The 22299-nt window shown below is 44.6% G+C and overlaps 1 protein-coding gene across 11 annotated transcripts in view; it reads right to left on the minus strand.

Moving 5' to 3' along the window:
• Positions 1 to 22009, minus strand: part of MSRA (methionine sulfoxide reductase A) — a 413664-nt gene extending 391655 nt beyond the window's left edge. For all 11 annotated transcript variants that reach the window (XR_012417021.1, XM_065518790.2, XM_074000245.1 and 8 more), the window contains exon 1: positions 21708 to 22009. Coding sequence is in view for 10 of the 11 variants with exons in the window: in XM_065518790.2 (XP_065374862.1) it covers positions 21708 to 21849 (142 nt within the window). In the remaining variant the exon portion in view is untranslated. The remainder of the gene's footprint in view (positions 1 to 21707) is intronic.
• Positions 22010 to 22299: the final 290 nt, after the last annotated feature.

The following is a 22299-nucleotide window of genomic DNA, read 5'->3' on the forward strand; positions in this document are numbered from 1 at the left end:
ACTGTATCGGGCCTTCAATGGGATATTGAGATAACTAAAATACTGCCCCACCTAAAAAAGCTTCCGCTCATCTTCTTCCAGTTGCAGAAACAGGACAGATCCATGGAAATTATTAGACATCATGTGCCAAGAAATGACTGCCAGACACATACAACAGCACAAGAAAGTGTGGAGGAAGAAGGGGGTCCTGGAGCCAGGCACTGGGGAGGCCTTACAGATGATGTTCCTCTCAAACAGAGCCATGAGAATGAGTGGAAATCAGAAACGAGGAACAGGGTGGATATTCTCAAGAAAAAGCCCAAAGGCAGGAATGCTCAGGGCGTGGCAGTGATCAGGGGGCTGTCTGGCTAAAACAGAGGCCCACAGAGGGCAGAAAGAGCCCCAGGCCAGCTAAGAGCCGCCAGAGGCCCGAAGCATCCACTCCTCACAGATTTTCCTCAAACTTCAGGCCTTTGAGCACTGTGTTCATGATTTTTGCCATATTTAAAACTACAGTACAATTTAATTTATGATTTACTTGATATGTTTTAAACTCACTTTTTACCTAGATTTTTAAAGGAAATTTTATATTAAATATAAAGGAGAACCAGCATCATTTGCAAAAATAAATTTTTAAATAAAAGAATGTTATTGAATTCACAAAGCCTATAGCTATCTCTAAACTTGAGACCTACTTCTATTAAAAAAGATAGCGAGTATTGAAGATTAAAAACATTCTAAAATTCTAAAACAGCAAATTCTAAAAGGATAGGGCAATACATGTAATAACTAATTTTATTTAGCACTTACTATAGCCACACACTGTTCTAAACACTTCTTTGTGTCATTTAATCTTCACAGTAATAATACCTATCTCATCAGGCTATCATCAACCCCATGTTTCAGCCTAGGAAAAATTAAGGCACAGAGACCTTAACTAGCTTGACCAAGGTCATGCAACTTGTTCAAGGTCATAGAGTAACAAATTTCAGGGTTGGGACTAAACCCAGGTAGTCTGTCTCCAGTTTGTATACCTACCCACTATAATTGAGCCAATCCTCACGTGAAATAATATTTAGGAAGGTTTACATGATTAAGATCTATTTGATGAACTAAAAGAAGAGACCAGAAGACTATTGCAATGATCCAGGCATCAGATCCCATGAGCCAGTGGAGCCGGGCAGGGGTCACTGCTGTTAGGTACAGGCAGCAGAGGGCTGCAGAGCAGGAGCAGGGCCCCTACCCAGGGCTCTGGCCAGAAGGCAAACCTTAAAGAACGAGGCTAAGGCCCAGGTCAGAAATGCAAAACCTACTGTGAAAGAGAAGAGCTAGAACACCACCATCCTTAGGAGGCCAGAAGTCAGAACTTGGAAGCGTGGACAAGTCACAGGGAGAAGTCGGAGGGTACTCCATAACCAGCATCCAGAGCAGCAGGGTCGCTGAAATGCCAGGCCCTGCCTCGACTCCCGATGGCACCCAACAGCCTCTTACGATGTAACACTGCCCAAGTCCTTGCACGTTTCACTTCCAAACGTAATACTGATACGAAGACTTCAATTTTATTTGTAAATGGATTTCAGGTCTTTCAAGAGCACAAAATTTAGCTGTACCTTGGCCTAAATCCCCTCTTTGAAATTCAAAGTAATCACTTAGGACTGGGATCTAATTCTCAGAGAAAGTATTTTAAAATTAAAATTAAGCAATACATTTAAATGCTATTTCCAAGCTCTGACAGGTCTGAAACATTGTGAATACAGACACCATTAATTCACAGACATCAAAATTGTGTTATTACCTTAAATCTTCAAAAATCATTGTTTGGAGAAAAAACAGGATAGCAGATGAAACTGTCAGAATAAGAAAAAAAGAAAACCTCTTTGAAGAAAATTTCCTTTGCATAGTTTAAAAGACTCAAAAACTCAAAAACAACTGATCTGGAAAAACAATTTGATACTTAACTCAGGTTTTGTTAAATAAGCAGAAAAATTAGACATTGTAGGTTTCTGATTCACCCTGGAAAAAAAATGATTTCTTATTTCCCCAGAGAAAAGCTTTAAGTGCATCAATAGATTTCTCTGGATATCAAATATTTCTCCATCATTGTGAGTAAATTATATTTGGATCAAAATCGGATGGATTAAATTTCTCTTAAGATACCCAAGAGATCTCTAAAATACAGGGAAATGTCACATATCTAAAAACAGTATTTTATCCTAATACCTCCATGGAAATGTCTCTCAATTAGAATATTAGCCAGAAAACAAATCTAAAGTGAGTTTTAGATTTGACTAATTCAAAGTAACTTATTAAAACTACATTGTCATTTGCTGATGTTAAGATCGAATTCATCTTTTGGGCCCTTTAAAAATCTCTGGAAATATGGCTTTATATTTTTGTTTTTTAACACAGAAAAAGAAACGTATCTGAATGAGTGATAAGTTGGATAGGAGTCACAATTTAAATGTTATATATGCAACAAAGAATGTAAATATGGTTACGTGCTTCCAAATTCTTGATAAATGCACCCCCAGTCAGTGCCATCAGCTTGGAGGCTTAATTATTCTCATCTGTGTTATTTTTGGCTTCCTGACTAGACTACAAACTCCTTAAGAGCTGAGATTATTAACTTTTCTAATCATCCATTAGCACCGTGCTGAGCACATCTAGTCGTTCGGTAAATATTGATTGAATTCCTACTCTGTTCACGGCACTTTGGTCGGTGCTCCAGGGATAAGGTGATGGAGTGAACACAGTCCCCTTCACAGGAGGAGCAGGTGGAATAAAACGCAGCCGTGTGATGGGCAAAGGGGGTCACAGCATGCCAGAATGGAGATCACAGAGAGGGATCCCTCAAGCCCCGTCACCACCTCCTCTTGCCTATTTGGTTCGACATGCGGTTCAAGCTCCAAGGTGACACAATTTAATCCCAGGTCAGTGTTTATAAAGTCCCATCTTTGCTTGAGAAAACAACTTGGTAAGATTTGGCAGTAAAAGACGAGACCCTTAGCGCACGGATGTTAGTGAGAACCCACGCCAAATAGAAGTGCTCCATCTGTTTTGTGGGAGAAAAGATGACATACATTTTCCTAGGAGGGCGAAAGGAGGGCTGGGAAGCAAGGTGGGCAGCTTCGCCCTCAAGCAGGAAGAAGCTGTGAATGAGGCCATCTTGGCAGCAGGAGTAACCAGGGTTAGAGGCCCCCCAGCCACCCTTCTGTGGTGTGTGTGGTGTGGCCCCTCCCCCATCACTCTTTCCAGTCTTCAGGAAAATCTAGGACATTCTCACCTGTGCTATGGGTCAGGTTTTGCTGGGTTTGCTTTGTTTTGTTTGGCTTTTTGGTTTTTTTAGCAGCAGGGTTTCGCACCATCATCCAGGCTGGAATGCAGTGGCACCATCACAGCTCACTCAGTCTTGACCTCCTGTGCTCAAGCAATCTTCCTGCCTCAGCCTCCTAAGTAGCTGGGACTACAGGTGCACACCACCACACCCAGGAAAATTTTTTTATATATTTTTGTACAGTTGGGGGTCTCACTTTGTTGTCCAGTCTAGTCTCAAACTCTGGGCTTCAAGCAATCCTCTTGCCTTGGCCCTCACAGTGCTGAGATGCAGGCATCAGCCACCAAAGCCATGGGTGAGGTTTTGATAGAAAATTAGACAGAAGTCAGCAGAGAGGGTAGAGTTCAGTGGTAGAACATTTGACTGCAGATCAAGAGGTCCCCAGTTCAAATCTGGGTACCCCCTCAATTTCCTTTATGTTGGCCAGGTGCAGTGGCTCATGCTTATAATCCCAGCTCCCAGCACTTTGGGAGGCTGAGGCGGGCAGATCACCTGAGGTCAGGAGTTCGAGACCAGCCTGGCCAGTATGCTAAAACCCTATCTCTACTAAAAATACAAAGATTTGTCAGGAGTTGTGGTGGGTGCCTGTAAGTCCACCTACTCGGGAGACCAAGACAGGAGAACTGCTTGAACCCGGGAGGCGGAGATTACAGTGAGCCGAGATCATGCCCACTGCACTCCAGCCTGGGCGACAGAGTAAGACTCCATCTCAAAATAAATAAATAAATAAATAAAAATAAAGGAGTCAATTCAGTGTGAAAAGGAGAGCGCATCTGGGGATGCCCGAACCTTGAGGCAGAGGTAATCGTGAGAACACAAACACCCCTAGACACACACACACTCCAGAATTTAGAGAAATGTTAAGGAGAGCTTCACGTTCCCATGGCAAGGAACTAGGGACTAAGCCAAGGAGCATGAGGCCCAAATGCCAAGTGAGTTACGGAAGTCAGCTACAGGATGCCAGGTTCAGACCACCAAAGGAGCACCAGCAGCCTCAGAGCAGGCCCCTCCACGTGGAATCATCCACTGCCCTGTCTGCCTAGTTCTTATATGACGCCTCCTGATCAACCCCTTCCTGCTGTTGCTGTGGACGGCCCTCCAACTGAACCTTGTGTGCAGCCCAGACAGGCCTGCTACCCCTTGCTGTGCTGGCTTAGCCTCTGGCCCTGCCCTGCCCCACCTCCATTTTAATCCATGTGGTGACATCCTGCCCAGGCATCTCCCCAGCATCCAACCTCAGCCTGTTTCCCATTTGCTACTTCTCTGTCAAGACAGTTTATCTGGACTATGCCTTGCTCAACAGCCTTCAGCAGTATGGAAGACCCTGCACATAGTAATTAGGAAAGACTAGTCTTTAGGAAGAAAAGCTGTAAATAAATTTCACACTGAAGATGAAGCTGCCAAGGCCAGGCACAGTGGCTCACACCTATAATCCCAGCACTTTGGGAGGCCGAGGCAGGAGGATGGCTTGAATCCAGAACCACAAGACTAGCCTGGGCAGCATAGCAAGACCTCATCTCTACTAGAAATTAAAAAAAAAAAAAAAAATTAGCCAGGCATGGTAATGCAAGCCTGCAGTCCCAACCACTCGGGAGGCTGAGGTGGGAGGATTGCTTGAGCCAAGGAGTTCAAGGCTGCAGTAAGCTGGGATTGCACGACTACACTCTAGCCTCCACTCCAGAGTGAGAACTTCTCTAAAAAACACAACAAAATAAAAAGAGACAGCTGCAGGCTGGCACAGAACTGACAGTCCACAAAGCACAAGGCCCGTGTGTAGTCCATGTGCAAAGATCCTCGGCTCCTGGAGGAAATCACAGCATGGTTCTGCTTCCAAACTGCCTGAGTTTCAACTATACTTTCAAATATTCAGAGAAAACGGGGTTGGTCTCTGTAAGAAACTTCAGGGGGAAAAAAAAAAAAGACTTAAAAAAAAAAATCTGCAAGAAGCCATCCCATTGAAATGAAACAATAATAAGGGGGGATAAAGTTAGTTCCGAGGCAGGGATATGGATTCATAATTGCCAGAGTAACTTCCCCTAGACTGAGAAGAATGTCATAACTGTATTAGCAACCAGGCTGCTAGGCCTCCATCTTCTTTCTCTGCCTTTGCCTTAAGGGGAAAAACAGAAAAAGAGGGGGGAAAGAAGCAAGTGAGATCATGCAAGAAAGATGTGTGGCTTAGAGTTTCAATTCATCAGCTTCTGAGGAAAGGAGACTAATTCTGACAGGAAGAGAGAAAGTGCTAAGCATAACACAAGAAAGCACTTAAAATCACCACAGGTCAGGAGGAAAGAAGAGCCTCCAGGAACTTTGCTTTCAAGCACTTTTCATAAGTAAGCGACTTTGTGACCAGAGAAGTTAGGTAAATTGCTCAAAGCTGCACAGCAAATTAACAGCAAGCCAAAACCCAGAATTCCTGAGCCCACTCTCAGTGATCCTTCTGTGGGGCCACAGTGGCTTCTCACCTTGGCTCTGATGAAACAACAAGCCCAGCTGAGGGGGAAACACTTTGTGGCTCATGGGCATGGCTGGATAGCCAAGAGCCCTGTAAAGCTTAGCACCCAAGCATGAAATATGAAGGACTAAGAAAGGCTTTCCTTAAATTGTGCAGGGAGGAACGCTGTGGGGAAGGAAGGAGATCCAAAGCTTTATGATGTGACACTTAAGAACAGTCAGGTTTCATAAGGGAGCTATTCATTTCTACCAGGAGCTCACGTTATGGCTGCTAGTGAGAAAGGCGGTAAGCTGTGATGTTCCTGTAATTAAAGAGCTTTATTTTTCTAGAAAAAACATGGTCGAATGTGGTGGCTCACACCTGTAAGCCCAGCACTTTGGGAGGCCTAGGCAGGCAGACTGCTTGGGCCCATGAGTTTGAGACAAGCCTGAGCAACATTGCCAGGCCGGGCGCGGTGGCTCAAGCCTGTAATCCCAGTACTTTGGGAGGCCGAGGCGGGTGGATCACGAAGTCAGGAGATCGAGACCATCCTGGCTAACATGGTGAAACCCCGTCTCTACTAAAAATACAAAAAACTAGCCGGGCGTGGTGGCGGGCGCCTGTAGTCCCAGCTACTCGGAGGCTGAGGCAGGAGAATGGCGTAAACCCGGGAGGCGGAGCTTGCAGTGAGCCGAGATCGCGCCACTGCACTCCAGCCTGGGTGACACAGCGAGACTCCGTCTCAAAAAAAAAAAAAAAAAAAAAAAAAAAAAAAAAAAAAAACATTGCGAGACCCTGTCTCTACAAAAAACACCTAGCCAGGCATGGTGGCATATGCCTGTTAGTCCCAGCTACTTGGGAGGCTGAGATAGGAGGATCACCTAAGCCCAGGAGGTTGAGGCTACAGTGAGCCAAGATCGTGCCACTGCACTCCAGCCTGGGCCACAGAGTGAGACCCTGCCTAAAAAAATTTTAAAAAGTACCAGATCATATGCCGAGCCAGGTGCTCTCTCTCACCTGGTTCTTGAAACCTGTGAGCCTGGGGGCAACGCTAAACTCTGCGGGATGGGGAAGCAGTCCCCAGAACCTCACAGGTAGGATCCTGCCAGTGGCAGAGTCTCAGGACACGGCAGTGAGCACTGGAACAACACAAACGTCCAGCATGCCTGCGGCGCTAGCACAGCTTCTAAGCGTGGCTCGTGTGAAAAGCTAGCAAGGGACCACTGGCTCCAAATGTGATCCTCATTTATCTTCCATTCGAGACAAACCTTGTTAAGGATAAGAAAGACATCTATGTTCAATCACTTGCAGGTGAAAAAATTCCAACTTGGAGTGGCTTCAGGAAAGAGAGGTAAAGAGAACAGGGCGATGGACTGGTTGTTTTTGGTCAAAGAATCCAAGGCAATGCTGAAGAGTGAAGCCACGGGAAGGGCAGGAGCGTGGTGAGAGCTCAGGAGCCTGGAGGCAGCGGGACCAGCTACCATTTCTGCCTCCTCCCATGGGCCTCAACCTCTCCTGCTGGAAGCAGGTCTTCTCCAGGGTGCAGCACCATGGCAGCTGCCAGCCCTAGAGCTTCACAGTTTATAGCTCCCATCTCTGGAAAACAGGCACACAAGCTGCAGGAAGGAGATGCTGTCCAGACAGGGTCAGATGACCCACCCCAGGGGTCACTGGTGCCTGAGGGCAGTCTCAGTGGCCAGTCCAGCACCACAGGAGCCATGTGAAGGGGGCTGGGCCGAGGGTCCCCAGTGAGCCTACAGGACCCACCTCCATCACACCAGGCTCACCTATGAATGTGAACATACGCCCACACCAACCGTCCACACACACCTCTCACGTTTCAGCTTCCATCCTGGTCTCCACCATGGGTATTACACTGGATAGCAAACTGGCTGAGGAGGGAAGGAAGAGGAGGGAAGGAGGAAGAGGGAAGGAGGAGGAGGATGAGGAGGAGGAGGGAAGGAGGAGGAGGGTGAGGAGGAGGAGGGTGAGGAGGAGGAGGGTGAGGAGGAGGAGGGTGAGGAGGAGGAGGGTGAGGAGGAGGAGGGTGAGGAGGAGGAGGGTGAGGAGGAGGGTGAGGAGGAGGGTGAGGAGGAGGGTGAGGAGGAGGGTGAGGAGGAGGAGGGAAGGAGGAGAAGGGAAGGAGGAGAAGGGAAGGAGGAGGAGGGAAGGAGGAGGAGGGAAGGAGGAGGAGGGAAGGAGGAAGAGGGTGAGGAGGAGGAGGGTGAGGAGGAGGAGGGTGAGGAGGAGGAAGAGAAGGGAAAGAGCGAGCAGAAAAGGAAATTTCAAAATTGAAGAGACAGCTTTACAGTACTCACCTCTCCCCATCCAAAACACCCGACTGTGTACTTACTGGAAAACAGTGACTACGTTTTCCCAGTGTGGCTTTATAGCAGTTCTAAACCAAACTTTTATTTTGTGTGTTTAATTTCCTATGCTACTGCTCTCCACAGAAATTGGTTGGGCTTAAATCCCAAAACCTTCAAGAAATTAAGCACAGAAGTGAAAATATTAGTGAATATTGTCACTAATATTAGGGTGAATAAGATGCTGTGAGATACATCTTGACGCATATAAATGCTGTAGCAACAACGTAGAGAATTATAGAGGGCTAACACACGGCCGGGGATGAGTCAATTGGACCAATGGACACCAAGAGTCTCCTAAATGGACAATAAGAAGTCGCTAGGTCCAGATTCCACGCGGCACTGAGGGCCTCCAGAAGGACGGGACTGTAATAAACTCATTAATAGATGAGTTGTCAGAAGCCTCAGAAAGCAAGCGAAGGAGGGAGGAGTGAGGGAGGCTGAGAAGAGAAAGAGCAGAAAAATAACTATGAATAAAAAAACAAAAGGGGCCAATCCAGGTGGCTCATGGCTGTAATCCCAGCACTCAGGGAGACTGAGGAGGGAGGATCACTTGATCTCAACAGTTGAAGACGAGCTTGGGCAACATGGTGAGACCCTGTCTCTACAAAAAAAAAAAAAAAAAAAAAAGGGAGACAGGTAGTCAAAAAGTCGTCATGTATAAAATGACAAAACAGTAGTACAAAATTTAGATTTTCTTCAACATCTTCCCCTATCTTCCCCCTTTAGAATACACACATTTTTGAGTCTCTCCCACCTTTAAAAACCCTACCCCTTTTGAACCTGCTACCTTATTTCCAGCCAAGCTGTTGAAAGAGAAGCCAGGACCTGCAGGTCTCCACGCTTCCCCCCTGGCCGTGGTGCCTGGCTCCTGCCCTCCCTGTCTTCGCCCATCACTGCTGGCAAAAGCTTTTGGTTGCCAAATGCAATGACTGTGGCCGACCATCCGTTTCTTCCTGATGTTCTCATTTCTCTTGGTTTCCTGAGTACTCTTTGCTTCTCTAACTACTTTTTCCACATGAACTTGGAGGCTCCTTGTCCTCTGTTCTTTTTTTAAGTTCTGACGTACATGTACAGAATGTGCAGGTTTATTGCATAGGTGCAGCAAACCACGGCACACATTTACCCATCAACGCATCACCTACGGAAGAAGCCCAGTAGGCATTAGCTTTTCTTCTTCTACTGTTCTCCCTCCCCCTACCCGGCCCCAGTGTATGCTCTTCCCTCGCCCCCCATCGTCTGCTCTTAAATGTTGAGATCCCACAACACCCATCCCTGCCCTTCCTTCTCCTGATGCTACCCACTCTGTGGGAGCTGGGTGGAGACACTTGCGGAAAGGCAGGAGACTAGGAAAGTAGAACCCAGAGCTGGGAGGCACTCCAGAGCCAGCCACCACTGTGTGTAAGGGAACCTCCCAGCCTCTGTTTGACTCTTTCTTCTGCCAAAAGCGAGCTCACTGCCCCGCAAAGCAATTCCCTTGTGATAAACTAGACTGGGGCAATCAGGAACAACACTGCCTGCAGGAAGCGATGGGAATGGAAGCTGCATAAATGCATACCCATGTTGACCATCAAGAGTCATTTTGAGAGAATCTTTTCCCAAGAGGTTACAGGACTGTGGGTTTAAGTAATAATCAACCTTCCTGCTTCACAGGTGGACCCAGAGGCCAGTCCTCCGAAAAGGAAGGCTGGAGCTCAGGTGGAGCTAAAGGCCATGTGCGCCTACAGCTTAGCTGCCTGCCATACACCGCAGCTCTTGCAGGAAGTGTGGTGATGTCACGTAGCCATCAGTCACTCTTACAAAACAGGGCAACAGCATGACAGTACACTGTCCCCTAAGTGTCCCTACTGGACCCATCACACTGCAAAACAAACATTCTGTGCATCTGGCAGGAGGCAGGTACCATTCTAGGCTCTTTCCCTATTATCTCATCTATTCCCAGAAATAGCCACTGTCTGTTTTACAAATGAGAAAACTGAGGCAAATTTATCCAAGGTCACACAGCCAGTAAGCACATGACGTGCAGCTCCGACTCACAGTCCAAACGCGAAGTCCCTGAGCTTTCCACCAAGCCAACATGTCCTTCACTAGAGAACACATTTCTGAATGTGCCTATTTATACTGAGGCGGCAGACATCGACGTATGGTCACGAAAGGTCCTGTGGAGAGAGGTAATAAGCAAGCCTTCATTTCCCAGCATCACACTCCACGGCATAAATGAGTTTCCATATCTTGGTATTAGGAAAAGAGAGGAAAGTGGTACCCTTGGGAGAAAAATATGAATGATGCTAACAGAATGCAGCAAAACCAATAAATCTAGAGACTAATATTGCTCTGGGATCTCCGAAGCAGTTATGCCAGGACTGAGAACCACCTTACGAGAGTTCTTCGTGGAACCTGTTAGATCATAAAATCATCTCTTGATGCTAGAACATAAAACAATGTCTTTTTTATGTAAACACAACCTTGGGGAAACTGCAGATAACTGTGGATCTCTCTAGGATATTTTCTTCTGTCATACTGGGAGCCATTTCCTTCACTCACCAATATTTTTACATATTTGTAGAAAGACTTCTCTTCCATAAATATTGAACACGAATCGTAATGCAGAAGCTAAAAACTCAGATCTCTTCTAATAACTGCTTGGAAAGTCAGCCATTGGACATGCACACACACAATCGTAACAAAATTTCTGAAGATGAATGGTTTGTGCTAGAAGGTAAAAACATAGCTTCCTTTTATTGCGATTCATTAATATTAATACCTATTGGCCTGAATTATACTAAAAGAGTTTTATTGAACACACAGCTTCCAAATACAATACCACAGAGCATAAGCGCAATCATTCTTTAGTTCATTTAATGGTTATCATGTAACAGACATGCGTAGGTGTGGGAGGGATCCACATAAGTAAATAAGCTCTCATTAAATTTGCAATGCCATTATAGAGAAAACAGAAATACATTAATCACCATTATAAACTTAAACGATAAAAAGACAATATATGAAGTCTTCAAATAATATGACTGCATACCAAATGAGTAGTAAAGAAAATAAATGCTAGCAATTCCTAAGTAAGGAGGGTCAAATGGGTTGGCTGGTCAGGGACAGACTGCCTGAGCGTCCTGTTATCAGGACCACTCAGACACCCTGGGGCTCTGAGAACTCCTTCATGCTGATGCACACATCTCAGGGTGCAAGGAATGCTGAATGGTAAGCCAGACACCCCAGGGACCAGCAGAAGTCCCTGCAGAGGGCTCACTGGTAGATGAGGTGGCTCTTTATAAACTGCCTCTCCGAAAGAGGTAAGGCAATGGAGTTCTCAGCAATGCAATGCTTTCTCGGGGGCTCTGTGGCAGCCGGCTATTCCACTCTACAAATTCTTACGCGGTTTTCTTTTCATCTGCTAACAACAGTGCATTCAAAATTTTTTACTTCAGGTCTCATTTTCCCCAGCTGGAAAGCTATGAATTCCCTCAAAGTATTTCATTTTCATGACTCTTCTCTTTTGGGTACAATCTGTTAAAATATCAGATATTTTCAGCAGGCCAAAGAATAATTTGTGGCCTCATCTGAACAATGCTTTTTAATTTTGCACATGACTTTTGACCTACGCAAAGTATAAAATACCTAATGGCAAAAATTTTTTTAAATCAAAGGTAAAATATGAAAACTTTTTAAAGGAAAATTCAACACTGATATTACTTTCCTATGGTAACATCTTCGAAAGAATTCATTTTATAAACATGCTCTGGGAAGACATCCGATGTTCCTAAATTTTATACTTTAATGTAATTATAATATAATCATCTAAATATATTGTCACATTTCTTCCAGTTTCATTACTACTAGCCTTTGCTGTATTAGGATGCAAATTTAATACACTTGTTCAACAAGTTAGTGGATCAGAAATATACCCTGCTGAGAAACACTCTAGATGCACCTCCATGAAAGGATACAAAATTCCTACAGAAACACAAGTAACCATACCTTTTTTTTTTTTTTAAACATTGGGCAATAGTCTATGTCCCCTTTCATAAGAGGCCCAGCTTACAGAAGAGGTACCAGCTGACCCAGAGGACACGCAGATCTTTGGTGAAGGAAAAAATCAAGCATTTGGCATTATGAGTCAAAGTCATTGAGTATCTCACTGAATGGGGAGAGCATTTTGATAGGATATTCAGGAGAAAGCAGCTGGAAGCTAAGAACTCTGATCATGCCAGCAGCTTCTATAACCAGGCTAGGAGTTCAGAAAACATAGGGGGGAAAATGACTATCACCAAGCACCAAAGGGATTCTACCTCCATCTCCCCAAGGAGAGACACTGAAATGAAAGCACAAAACAGAGTCCCAAAGCTCTAGTTCCAGCTCCAACTCTAAGAGCAATCTAAGCTGAAACAGCCCCAAGGGGCGGCAGAAAAGTGGAAGAAGCCAAATTTAGCCTTGAAAGTCCCAAGATGTTCTAGACAAGGCTGCAAGAAAAACAGAAAACATCCTGTGTCGCAGTCCATCAGGCTGCTGTAACAATTTATCATAACCTGGCAGCTTATCAACAATAAAAACTTCTTTCTCACAGCACTGGAGACTGCAAGTCCAAGATCAAAGCGCTGGCAGGTTCGGTGTCTGGTGAGAGCCCAAATTCTGGTTCACGGACAGTGCCTTCTCACAGTGTCCTCACATGGCCGAAGAGACTAGCTAGTTCTCTGGGGTCTCTTTTATAAGGGCACTAATCCCATTCATGCAGGTTCCACCCTCATGACTATTCACCTCCCAAAGTCCCCACTTCCTAATCCCATCACCTGGCAGGTGAGGATTCTAACGTGAATTCAGTAGGGGCTATGCATTCAGACCACAGCAACCTGGGAGGAAGGAGCTCAGAGCAGGAGCCAGCCTCAGGCTGGAAGTGGAGATCTGGAACACTGAGGCCAGCAGCAAATTACAGAAAGTGTCCAGCACTGAAGAGTGTCATTGGACAGGTCAGAATCGCTGCTGTTCCCTAAGCAGTGAGAGAATGAAATGCAAAGTTTAGGTAGATGTTGATAATGCTCTGAACAGCTCAGGCAGGGGGGAGTGAAGACAGATCAGAGACCAATGAAGAAAAGAAGTCATCAGGACTCATGGGAGGAAGGACAACTCAAATGCAGAGGAAAGGCTCAGAGATGACCCTGACTGCGGCTTCTGGGATTTGAGAGGAGAGCAGCGCCATTGAGAGAGGCTGGGAAATTAAAACATGCAGTCAGTCCATCTTTTGGAAGCAAATGGTAAGTCTGGTTTTAGATCTGAGTTCAGGGTTACAGCATCTCATAAGTATTTGGAAACAGAAAGGCGGAACTTTCCCAAGGTGAAATGCAGATTTCAGACAAGGGTAGTTGGAAGCAAGAGAAGAAAGCAAAGCCATGGCCAGACTCTTACCCTCCTGACCTCTTACCTCTTTTAGCTTAAAATGTGGTAAGGAGACAGACACCAGTGGAAATGGTGAAACTGCTACCTGATGACAACTCAGGGCCTCATTAGAAATCTGACTTAGCTAACACGATCCACTCCTATCACATACATTTTCATCTGGCTGCAGAAATTCCATCTAGCAAATAAAGTTTTCTGATGTGATAGGAAAAACCAATAACATAACCACAAATGGCAGGCCTGAGCCCCCAAACCTGGATGCTTCCTGTATCCTTCAATGCACTGTGCTCCTCCCCATTACTCAAACACTTACGGACTTACCGATTACGTGCCATAATACATAACATGCGTGTGTCTGTTGGCATGATACTGCTCAGAGGAACCCTGGCCTCCCAAAGAACTCAACAGGTTATATGCTACAGTCTTCCAACAAGTATTTATCATCAGCTTACTGTGTTCCAGGACAAAGAACAAGTCAATTCCTGCCCTCAGTTCACTGTGTAGCGCTACACATATCGATGAATATTGTGATGCTCTCAAACTTGGAGTTTATGATGTGAGAAAGATAAGAACAGCATGCAGAAGATCCACAACTTTCATTCATCATGCACTAACACCCTGAAAGCATCTCTTGCAGAATTCAGTCTTCCATACATCCCCAGAGGGTTGGCGATGTCAGCTAGCACAGGAGGGCAGGGCCAGCCAGCTGCTGCTGCATGGGAAGGGGCCTGGCCATCTGCCAAGGAGTAAGGGGTGATCAATGGCAGGCAGGCTGCCGGGACCCATACAGGAGCCACACCAAGCTTAGCAAAGAGGCCTCCACTCTGGTCCTTGCTGAGGGCCTGGCAGCCACTCACACTCATGAGACCCATGACCCAGGCTGATGTCTCCTCACCCAACCAGCCTCCCACTCCTTGGGTCAGCTGTCCTCCTCTCCTCCCTCCGCCACCCAAGGCAGGGGCTCACAGTGACTCCTGAGCCTGAGGGTCGCAGGCCAAGGCCCCACGTGGACTGCACTGAGCTTGATGACCTTTTCCCCACTGCTGCTGCAGATGCCTAACAAGTCTCCACTCAGATTTAAAGATGAGGGGTTCCCCACCCTTCACCCTGGCCAAAGTCACAAAAATAACTCAGGGAAAAGTTCAGAGAAATCAGCAAAATTCCATCACCACTACTGGAAGAACTCAGAACATGCCCCATGGACAACGGGGCAGCTCTGTTAACTTCTCTGTAACATCATGGTCACACGAAAAGACCACATTTCTGGTCTTTGTTCTCAGGCATTAACTATATTCTTCCCAATGTCCATAAACCACTATTGACTGCCTGGTGTGGGCAGCACTCTTGGGGAAGTGCTGTGAGCTCACCACGCGGGGAGGTGAGACAGATTGTGCAAGTTCTGTGCAATAAAACATCTAATTAGCAATGCAAGATGCCATAGAAAGGATTCATAAAGTAGTACATAGCTATTTGTCCAGTAGGTAAGAAAGGGATCACTTAGGTTGGAGAGAAAAGGGATGGATTTCCAGAAGAAATGGAATTAGGGCGGGGAAAATTTCAAGGATACTTCCTTGATGATAAGGATATGTGGGCAACACAGGCCTTTCCTAAGCAGACCTTTAATAGACATTTAATGAATGAATAAGTAAAAAGATCCGAGTGTGCAATCCACACTATGGGTATGGTCGTGTGAACAATACAGAGGCAGAACAGTAAAACACATTAGGCAGGAGATGGGGTTCTATGGGGACACAGTGGAGAAAAAGACTGGGAAAGTAGGTAAGGATCACATTGTGGGAGGTACTGAATAGCCTCATCCCAGGGACTTCAGGGAAACACAAAACGTTCTGGAACAGGTTGTAAAATCAAAGAGCTCTGGGCAGGATGCAAAGAAGGGAAATAACAGTTCTGCATCCTACAATTTAGAAATTAATCACACATTGGGGAAAACTTTTCTAAAAGGAAAACTGTTTTCTATCATTTTCTTTTAAAAATCAATGTACAATAAAATCACTCACAATAAAAGAAATACACATAATGCTTTCTACATAATAGTGGAAGGAATTTGTCCCCAAAGATCTGTTCTTTGTATAAATGATGCCACCACAATTGATGCTTCAATATAAATGAATATTTATGAAATGTAAAATGACTTGGATTAACTTATTCCGATTTCACTCTCTAAATTTAGATTTTTAAATCACGCCAAAATGTAGATTTTGATTACAAAAGCAAGTTGGAGAAAAAAGATGTACTTGACAAGAAAAAGAGAGCAAAATTGAAAAAAAAAAAAAAACTTGAAATAAGTATGACAAAAGATGACAGAAAGGTGGTCAATTAGACTAAAAACAGCAAGACAGATCATCTTCCAAGTGGACTTATTTAATTCACAAATGCAGTCACATTACAAGAAGCAAGTTACAAAAGAAGCATTAAGTAAAAAGTCTATGCTTCCATCGATTCTCATCTCATTACACAGCCCCCTCCCCAACTATTAATTTCTTAGCTATCCTTTCAAAGTTTCTCTATACATACTATTTTCCCTTCTGTTCACAGAAAAATTAGAATACTCGATATATACACTGTTCAGACCTTGCTTTTTTCACTTAACGCTACATCTTGGCAATCCCTCCACACCCATTCATACAGATGTTCCACATTTTTCACAGCTGCATATCCATTGTGACAATGAAACATAATTTATTTAACTAGCCACTATTGATAGGCATCTGGGTTGTTTCCAGTCCTGTGCTATTGCAAACAAAGCTGCAGTGAATAACCTGGTACAGTCATCATTTGGCATTCATGGAAGTTACGTTCAGAAGATAAATTCCCAGAAATTGAATTCCTGGGTCAAAAGGTATATGCATTTAAATTTCATAGATACAACCAAACTGCCTTCCATAAGAGTTGAGCCAATTTTATACTCTTGCCAGCAATGTATAAGAGTGTCTTTTTCCTTAAAAATTTACCAACACAGTGCATCGTCAAAGTTCTGGATTTTTGCCAATCTGAAAAATGAAAATGGTATTTGCATTCTCATAAGTGAAGCTGAGCATCTTTTTATATGCTTAAAGAGTCAATTGTACTTTTCTGTAAACGGTCTGTTCATAACCTAATGTCTATCTTTCTAATAGATGTTGGTGTTTTTCTTATTTCTAGAAGCTTCTTATATAACTAAAAAGATTGGTCCTTCATCTATGATATGAATTGCAACTACTTACCATAGCTTGTCTTTTGGCTTTGCTCATGGTGATTTTTGCCATGCAGAAGATTTTACTGTGATATGATCTAATTTATCAGTCTTTTACGTTTTCTGATTTTCAAGTCATGGTTAGGTCATGGCTTTCCTCACACCCGGATTATAAAAACATTCTATTCTCATACTTTGTTTCATTTTTTACAATTATCTAAATGCAAAAAGAGTATAGGAGTTAAGGCCAGAAACTCTATAGCCAAACTGACTAGGTTCATACCCCAGCTCCACTACTTATTAGCAATGTACGTTGTTTAAACTGCCTGACATCTATGGGTCTCAGTTTCCATATCCATAAGTGGTGATAATAGTTACCACTTCTTTGGGTTACTGTGAGGATTAAATGTAATTAGTAAATTACTACAGTGCCTGGTATATAAGACACTTAACAAGTGTGAGCTATTATGTATCTGGAATTTGTTCCATCAAACATTAAAATTTATCCTGGCTTACAGTGTAGAGATCCAACCTTTTTTTCCATATGGCTACCCAGTTGTCCCAACATCATTTATTGAATATTTCCCCTTTTCCCCACTGACTTGAGATACCACCTTTATCAAATGCTACATTCCCTTATGTATTTAAGAACTTCTGATCTTTTTTCCTTTTTTGTACTTCTTGAATTACTTTGTCTGACCACATTGGCTGGACCTACAACATAAAATAATAACCAATCACTCAAAGTAGGCCAGTTCATGTTACAATCCAATTTAGGTAACCTGGGAGAAATAAAACAATAAAAAGTTTAAAGGTTTGAATCTTACCTCCTTACAAAGTATAAATCAATGACCAGATCACACTTAATAAAAAGGTGGAAGTTTCCTTAATACAAAAAAGGTAGGATTTATTTTTAAAGGCGGGATTAAAACTAATAACACCAAAAAGTCTGCTAACAGTGCACACCTGGTAAAAGGTACTAGGCTGTGCTCACTCCTCGTCTTGGCCTGAACAACAGTGGAAATTTCAATGTTTCTTCACTAAGCCTAAAGTGGGCTTTTGGGTTGAAATAGATGCGTTATCATGTTAAGGAAATAGCCATTTATTCCTACTCTGGAATTATCTGCTCTTTAAATATTCGGTAGATACTATTGGTGAAACTGGACATAATGCTTTGGGAGGAGGTAACTCTTTAATAGCTTTATTTCTTCTATAAAATCAACCTTAAATTTTCTACCTGTTCTGGGGTCAATCAGGATTAATTATATTTTCCTAAAAATTATCACTTTCATCAAAGTTTTAAAATTTATTTTCAAAGAGTTCAGGTAGTCTCCTATTATTCTTCAAATTATCCGTTTTTACGATCTCCTCAAGTCTTATTTTGTATATTTGTACTTTCTTCTTTTTCTTGAGACTAGCTCATTGTTTATAAATGTTATTGGTGTAGTTCAATTTTTTTTCAAAGAGCCACCTTTTGGATTAATACATTGTTCTACTGTTTTTTTCTATTTAAAGTTCTTAAAAGAGGATACCTTCTGTTGGTGCTCTACATCTGTTTTTAACATCTGTTAGTGCCCAAAAAAGCACTGTACCAAAAAAATACAATGAACTCTAAGAATGTAAACAAAAGAAAGCCAAGATAGAATCGAACTTGTCAAAGTCATTTTAAACAATAGCTCCAAATCCCAAACACCTAATCCCACTGATACTCTATAAGAAGGTAAGATTCATTCCCAAACACAGATTAGTAATGTTTCCAATATGCAAAAACAAGTTCTACATAAAAGTTGATACTCTATAAGAAGGTAAGATTCATTCCCAAACACAGATTAGTAATGTTTCCAATATGCAAAAACAAGTTCTACATAAAAGTTGGGCTTTGTGTTAGTCCATTCTCACACTGCCATAAAGAACTGTCTGAGACAGGGTTACTTACAAAGAAAAGAGGTTTAATTGGCTCACAGTTTCACAGGCTGTACAGAAAGCATGGCCAGGGAGGCCTCAGGAAACTTACAATCATGGCAGAAGGGGAAGCTGGCACATCTTCACACAGGGCAGCAGGAGAAAGAGAGAGTGCGCAAAGGGCGAAGCTACACACTTTTAAATAATCAGATCTCGTGAGAACTCATTCACTTTCACGAGAACAGCAAGGGGAAAGTCCACTCCCCATGTTTCAATCATCTCCCACCAGGCCCCTCCTCCAACACGTGGGAATTATAACTCGAAATGAGATTTAGGTGAGGACACAGAATCAAACCATATTGGACTTTTACAATAATTATAATAATTCACCGGAAATAAGATCAGTTCTGACTGTAAGGAACCCACATCTTAACAAAATGGAAGGTACTCTGAGGTTTTAATTATGAGCCTTCTACCTGCAGCCTATTTTGAACAATACCAATACAGTTCAACAAGAATGAATTCCCCTTGTCCCTCAGTCCCAAGTTCTCAAGAGTATTGGCACATTGCCGTGTGTCCTACCAGCCAGCCAGCGCTGCCCAGGCGCCCCCTAACCTGAACAGAGAAGGCTGCAAATGAGGCAGTCCAGGGCAGGTTCAGTTTTCACCACTCACCCAGGTAGGCCTATTCATGTTTTGATCCATTTTAGGTAGCCTGGGATAAATTAAACATTGAAAAAGTTTTAAGGTTTGACTCCTTCTCGCAAGGTGGAAAACTTGGCCACAGTTTGTAAAAGGGTGGAATTGTCCTTAAGAATATAAAAATGGTAGGATGAATGCTAAGATGGTAATCCTTAACACCACAAGTATTTGGTAATGGTACACACCTGACACTAGGCTGATCTAAAGGCACTAAAGAAACAGGACTTCTGAAGTCAAAAGGTGATGCTTTTGTCACGCAACTTTTGAGAGTCAGGGTACAAATAACAACAGACATAGATGGAGGCAATGTGGACAAGGGAGGAGTTGTTAAACACGATGCAAGTTGCAGTGGAGGTGAATTCAGAACAATACTAAATCCTTAAGTTTCAAGTTTACAGCCACTGAAACCCACTGAAGAGATAACACTGCCCATTTCTGGGTCCAGTCAGGGCTTTCAGCAACCTGTCAAGACTCAGGAGTGGAGACTGGAACGTCCACAATCTAAATTTCAAACACTTTTTGTGGAAAAAGTTACAACAGATGAACAATAAGGACATATGCACTGTAGGCTTGGCCCTACACCAAAAAAAAAAAAGGTTTACTGGCCCAGATACAGAGCTGTGTCGGCGTACCAAAAACACTCACAGCTATATGAAGACAGCGGAGCCTGGAAAGGAACCAGGTCCTGAGGTTTGGCAGTTAAAAGTTATGATGAGGATATGAAAAAAACTGTTGCCTCATTTCTGAAATGTTTGCTAATCTTTTACCAAAAATGTCATTTACATATTGGGAAACTGATTGGGAAGGCTTTGGTTAAGATAAAGTCAAAGTAAATTTTGGTCCATCTTGACCTTGAACCAGTTTGGAAATCTGAACAAGAGTTTTTTGATGATTTGGTTTTTTTGGTGTATGGGAGGCATAGCAAAGATACGGTAGTGTGTGAACGGGAAGTATAACGCAAGCTGAGGAAGTTTCACATTTGAAACGTATTGCCTTTCAATACTTATAAATACCTGCCTGTAAAAGAATGAAAAATTTTTAAGATATAAGGTTTAGATAATCTGGTTATATTTTATATATATAATTATAGATGTTTACTAGATTTGTTTCAAAACCCAATCTCTACATTTGAATCAAAAATAAACTTTTACTGCTGAGTCAGAGGTGAAATGATGGGGAAACCAGGAAACAGAAACTGCTAATTCGATTAACAAGCCAGTCACACAATTTCTAAACTGCCTCTAATCCAAAAAAACCTCTACCTTTTCCTAATCTCATACCGATTATTCTACGAGATGACAAACTCTCAATATGACCTCCTTCTATCCTCAACAATTCTTGAAGGAAAAAAGAAACTTCCTAGGAAATGTTTTAAATGCTGAATTTCTCTGGCATTGAGCCACGTGTAGAAGATTAAACATCACTTAATCATCCAACAGCTCTAAGGCAGTGGTTTACAAGCTTCAGCGTACATTAGAATCACCTGGAGGGCTTGTTTTAGCGCTTGTTGGGCTCCACCCCCAGGGTCTCCAATTCAGTAATGGGGCAAGGCCACCCCAGGTGCTGCTGCTGCTGCTGCTGCTGCAGCAGGTGCGGGCACTTTGAGACGCGCTGCACTAAGGTAATACTAAAGTGTGGCTCTCGTACTGCGAAAGATTTTGATAACTTTTATAGCAGTTTACCATTACATGGCATCGAAGCACGTGAACATTTTTCTAGTATTTCACCCTTACTGTATTTTCCCAAGGTACTGGTGTAAGAACGACTAGAAAGTTTTCCAAGTTTGAGAAGCATCACTTTAAGCCGACCCGGCACACGGCAGCCCCTGGCGACAGCCGGGCCAACCTAGGGCCCGAGGGGGCACTACGGGTGACTCTTGCAGCCGGAACCCTGGCCTAAGACGCAGTTCCACACTTAAGGTTTTCATTGTCTTGTCTCATTCCGGCGTTTCCCGGGACAACACTCGCACCAGCCCCGCTGCAAGTGCCCTGGGTTCCGGCGGCCGGCGCAGAGGAGACAAGAAAGGAGGGTGCCGGCACAGCGCCGCGGGCGCCCGCGAGCAAAGGCAGACCCCAGCGGCACATTTCCTGCCCAAAACTTGGGGCCGCCACGGTATGCACTCTGGGTAAGTGAGACCGACGCACTAGGCTCGTTAAAAGTGCCCAATTTAGCTCCAGAAGATGAGAAGCCAAACAAAGACAAACGGGCGTCAGTGGACCCCAGCGTCGCCCCGGCCACGGCCGGGGCCCCTTCGCGCCTGCGCAGACCCCCGCCCCGCGACCCGCCAGAGGCCAGCCCGCGGCTTCCTTCCGGGCAACGGAGGGCGCGCTGCTGCCGGGCACAGGCGCGCATGCGCAGCAGCGCCGCCCGCGCCCTCCGTGTGGCCCGTGCTTACCCGCTACAGGGGTCTGTTCCTTCCGGCCCGGCAAGGCCTCCTGGGGGCTGACGATGCTCGAGGCCGAGTTGCCCATCCTCGGGACGGGAAAGAGGCTGTGGAGGAGGAGGAGCTGGCAAGCCCTCCGGGTGGCCGAGAGCATGGGAGGGCGCCAGCCGAGGGGCGGTCGCGGGGGACGGCCCTACCGGCTGCGGAGCCGCCGCCGGAACTGCAGAGAGTGGGGTCCGCGGCCGGAACTGGGGGTCGGCAGGGGCGCGGGCGGGCGCTGGGCGCTTCTGTGGAGTTGGCGGCCGCCCGTAATCGAGGTTGCCCAAGGCCGGGACCGTACAGGCTGTCACCGGGGGCGTGTTCCTTCCCCGGACGGGGGGTGTGGCCCGGCGAGTTCCAGAGGTTCTCCTCTCGGGACGAAGTTCTCGGGCAGAGAACTAGTGCACTCCTGTCGCACCAAGTACGTGAAGCGGTAGAGGCCAAAAAACAGCGCCGAGCCCTTGGGGATGGGGTTTGATTTTAAAGTTCCTGCCGTGTCGCCCCGACCTCGCAGTTCAGCAGTGCCCAGTAAGACAGAAGAGGACCTGCCTTGCAGCCAGCTAGA

This window comes from Macaca fascicularis, chromosome 8 (genome assembly GCF_037993035.2).
Source record: "Macaca fascicularis isolate 582-1 chromosome 8, T2T-MFA8v1.1".
Lineage (NCBI taxonomy): Eukaryota > Metazoa > Chordata > Mammalia > Primates > Cercopithecidae > Macaca > Macaca fascicularis.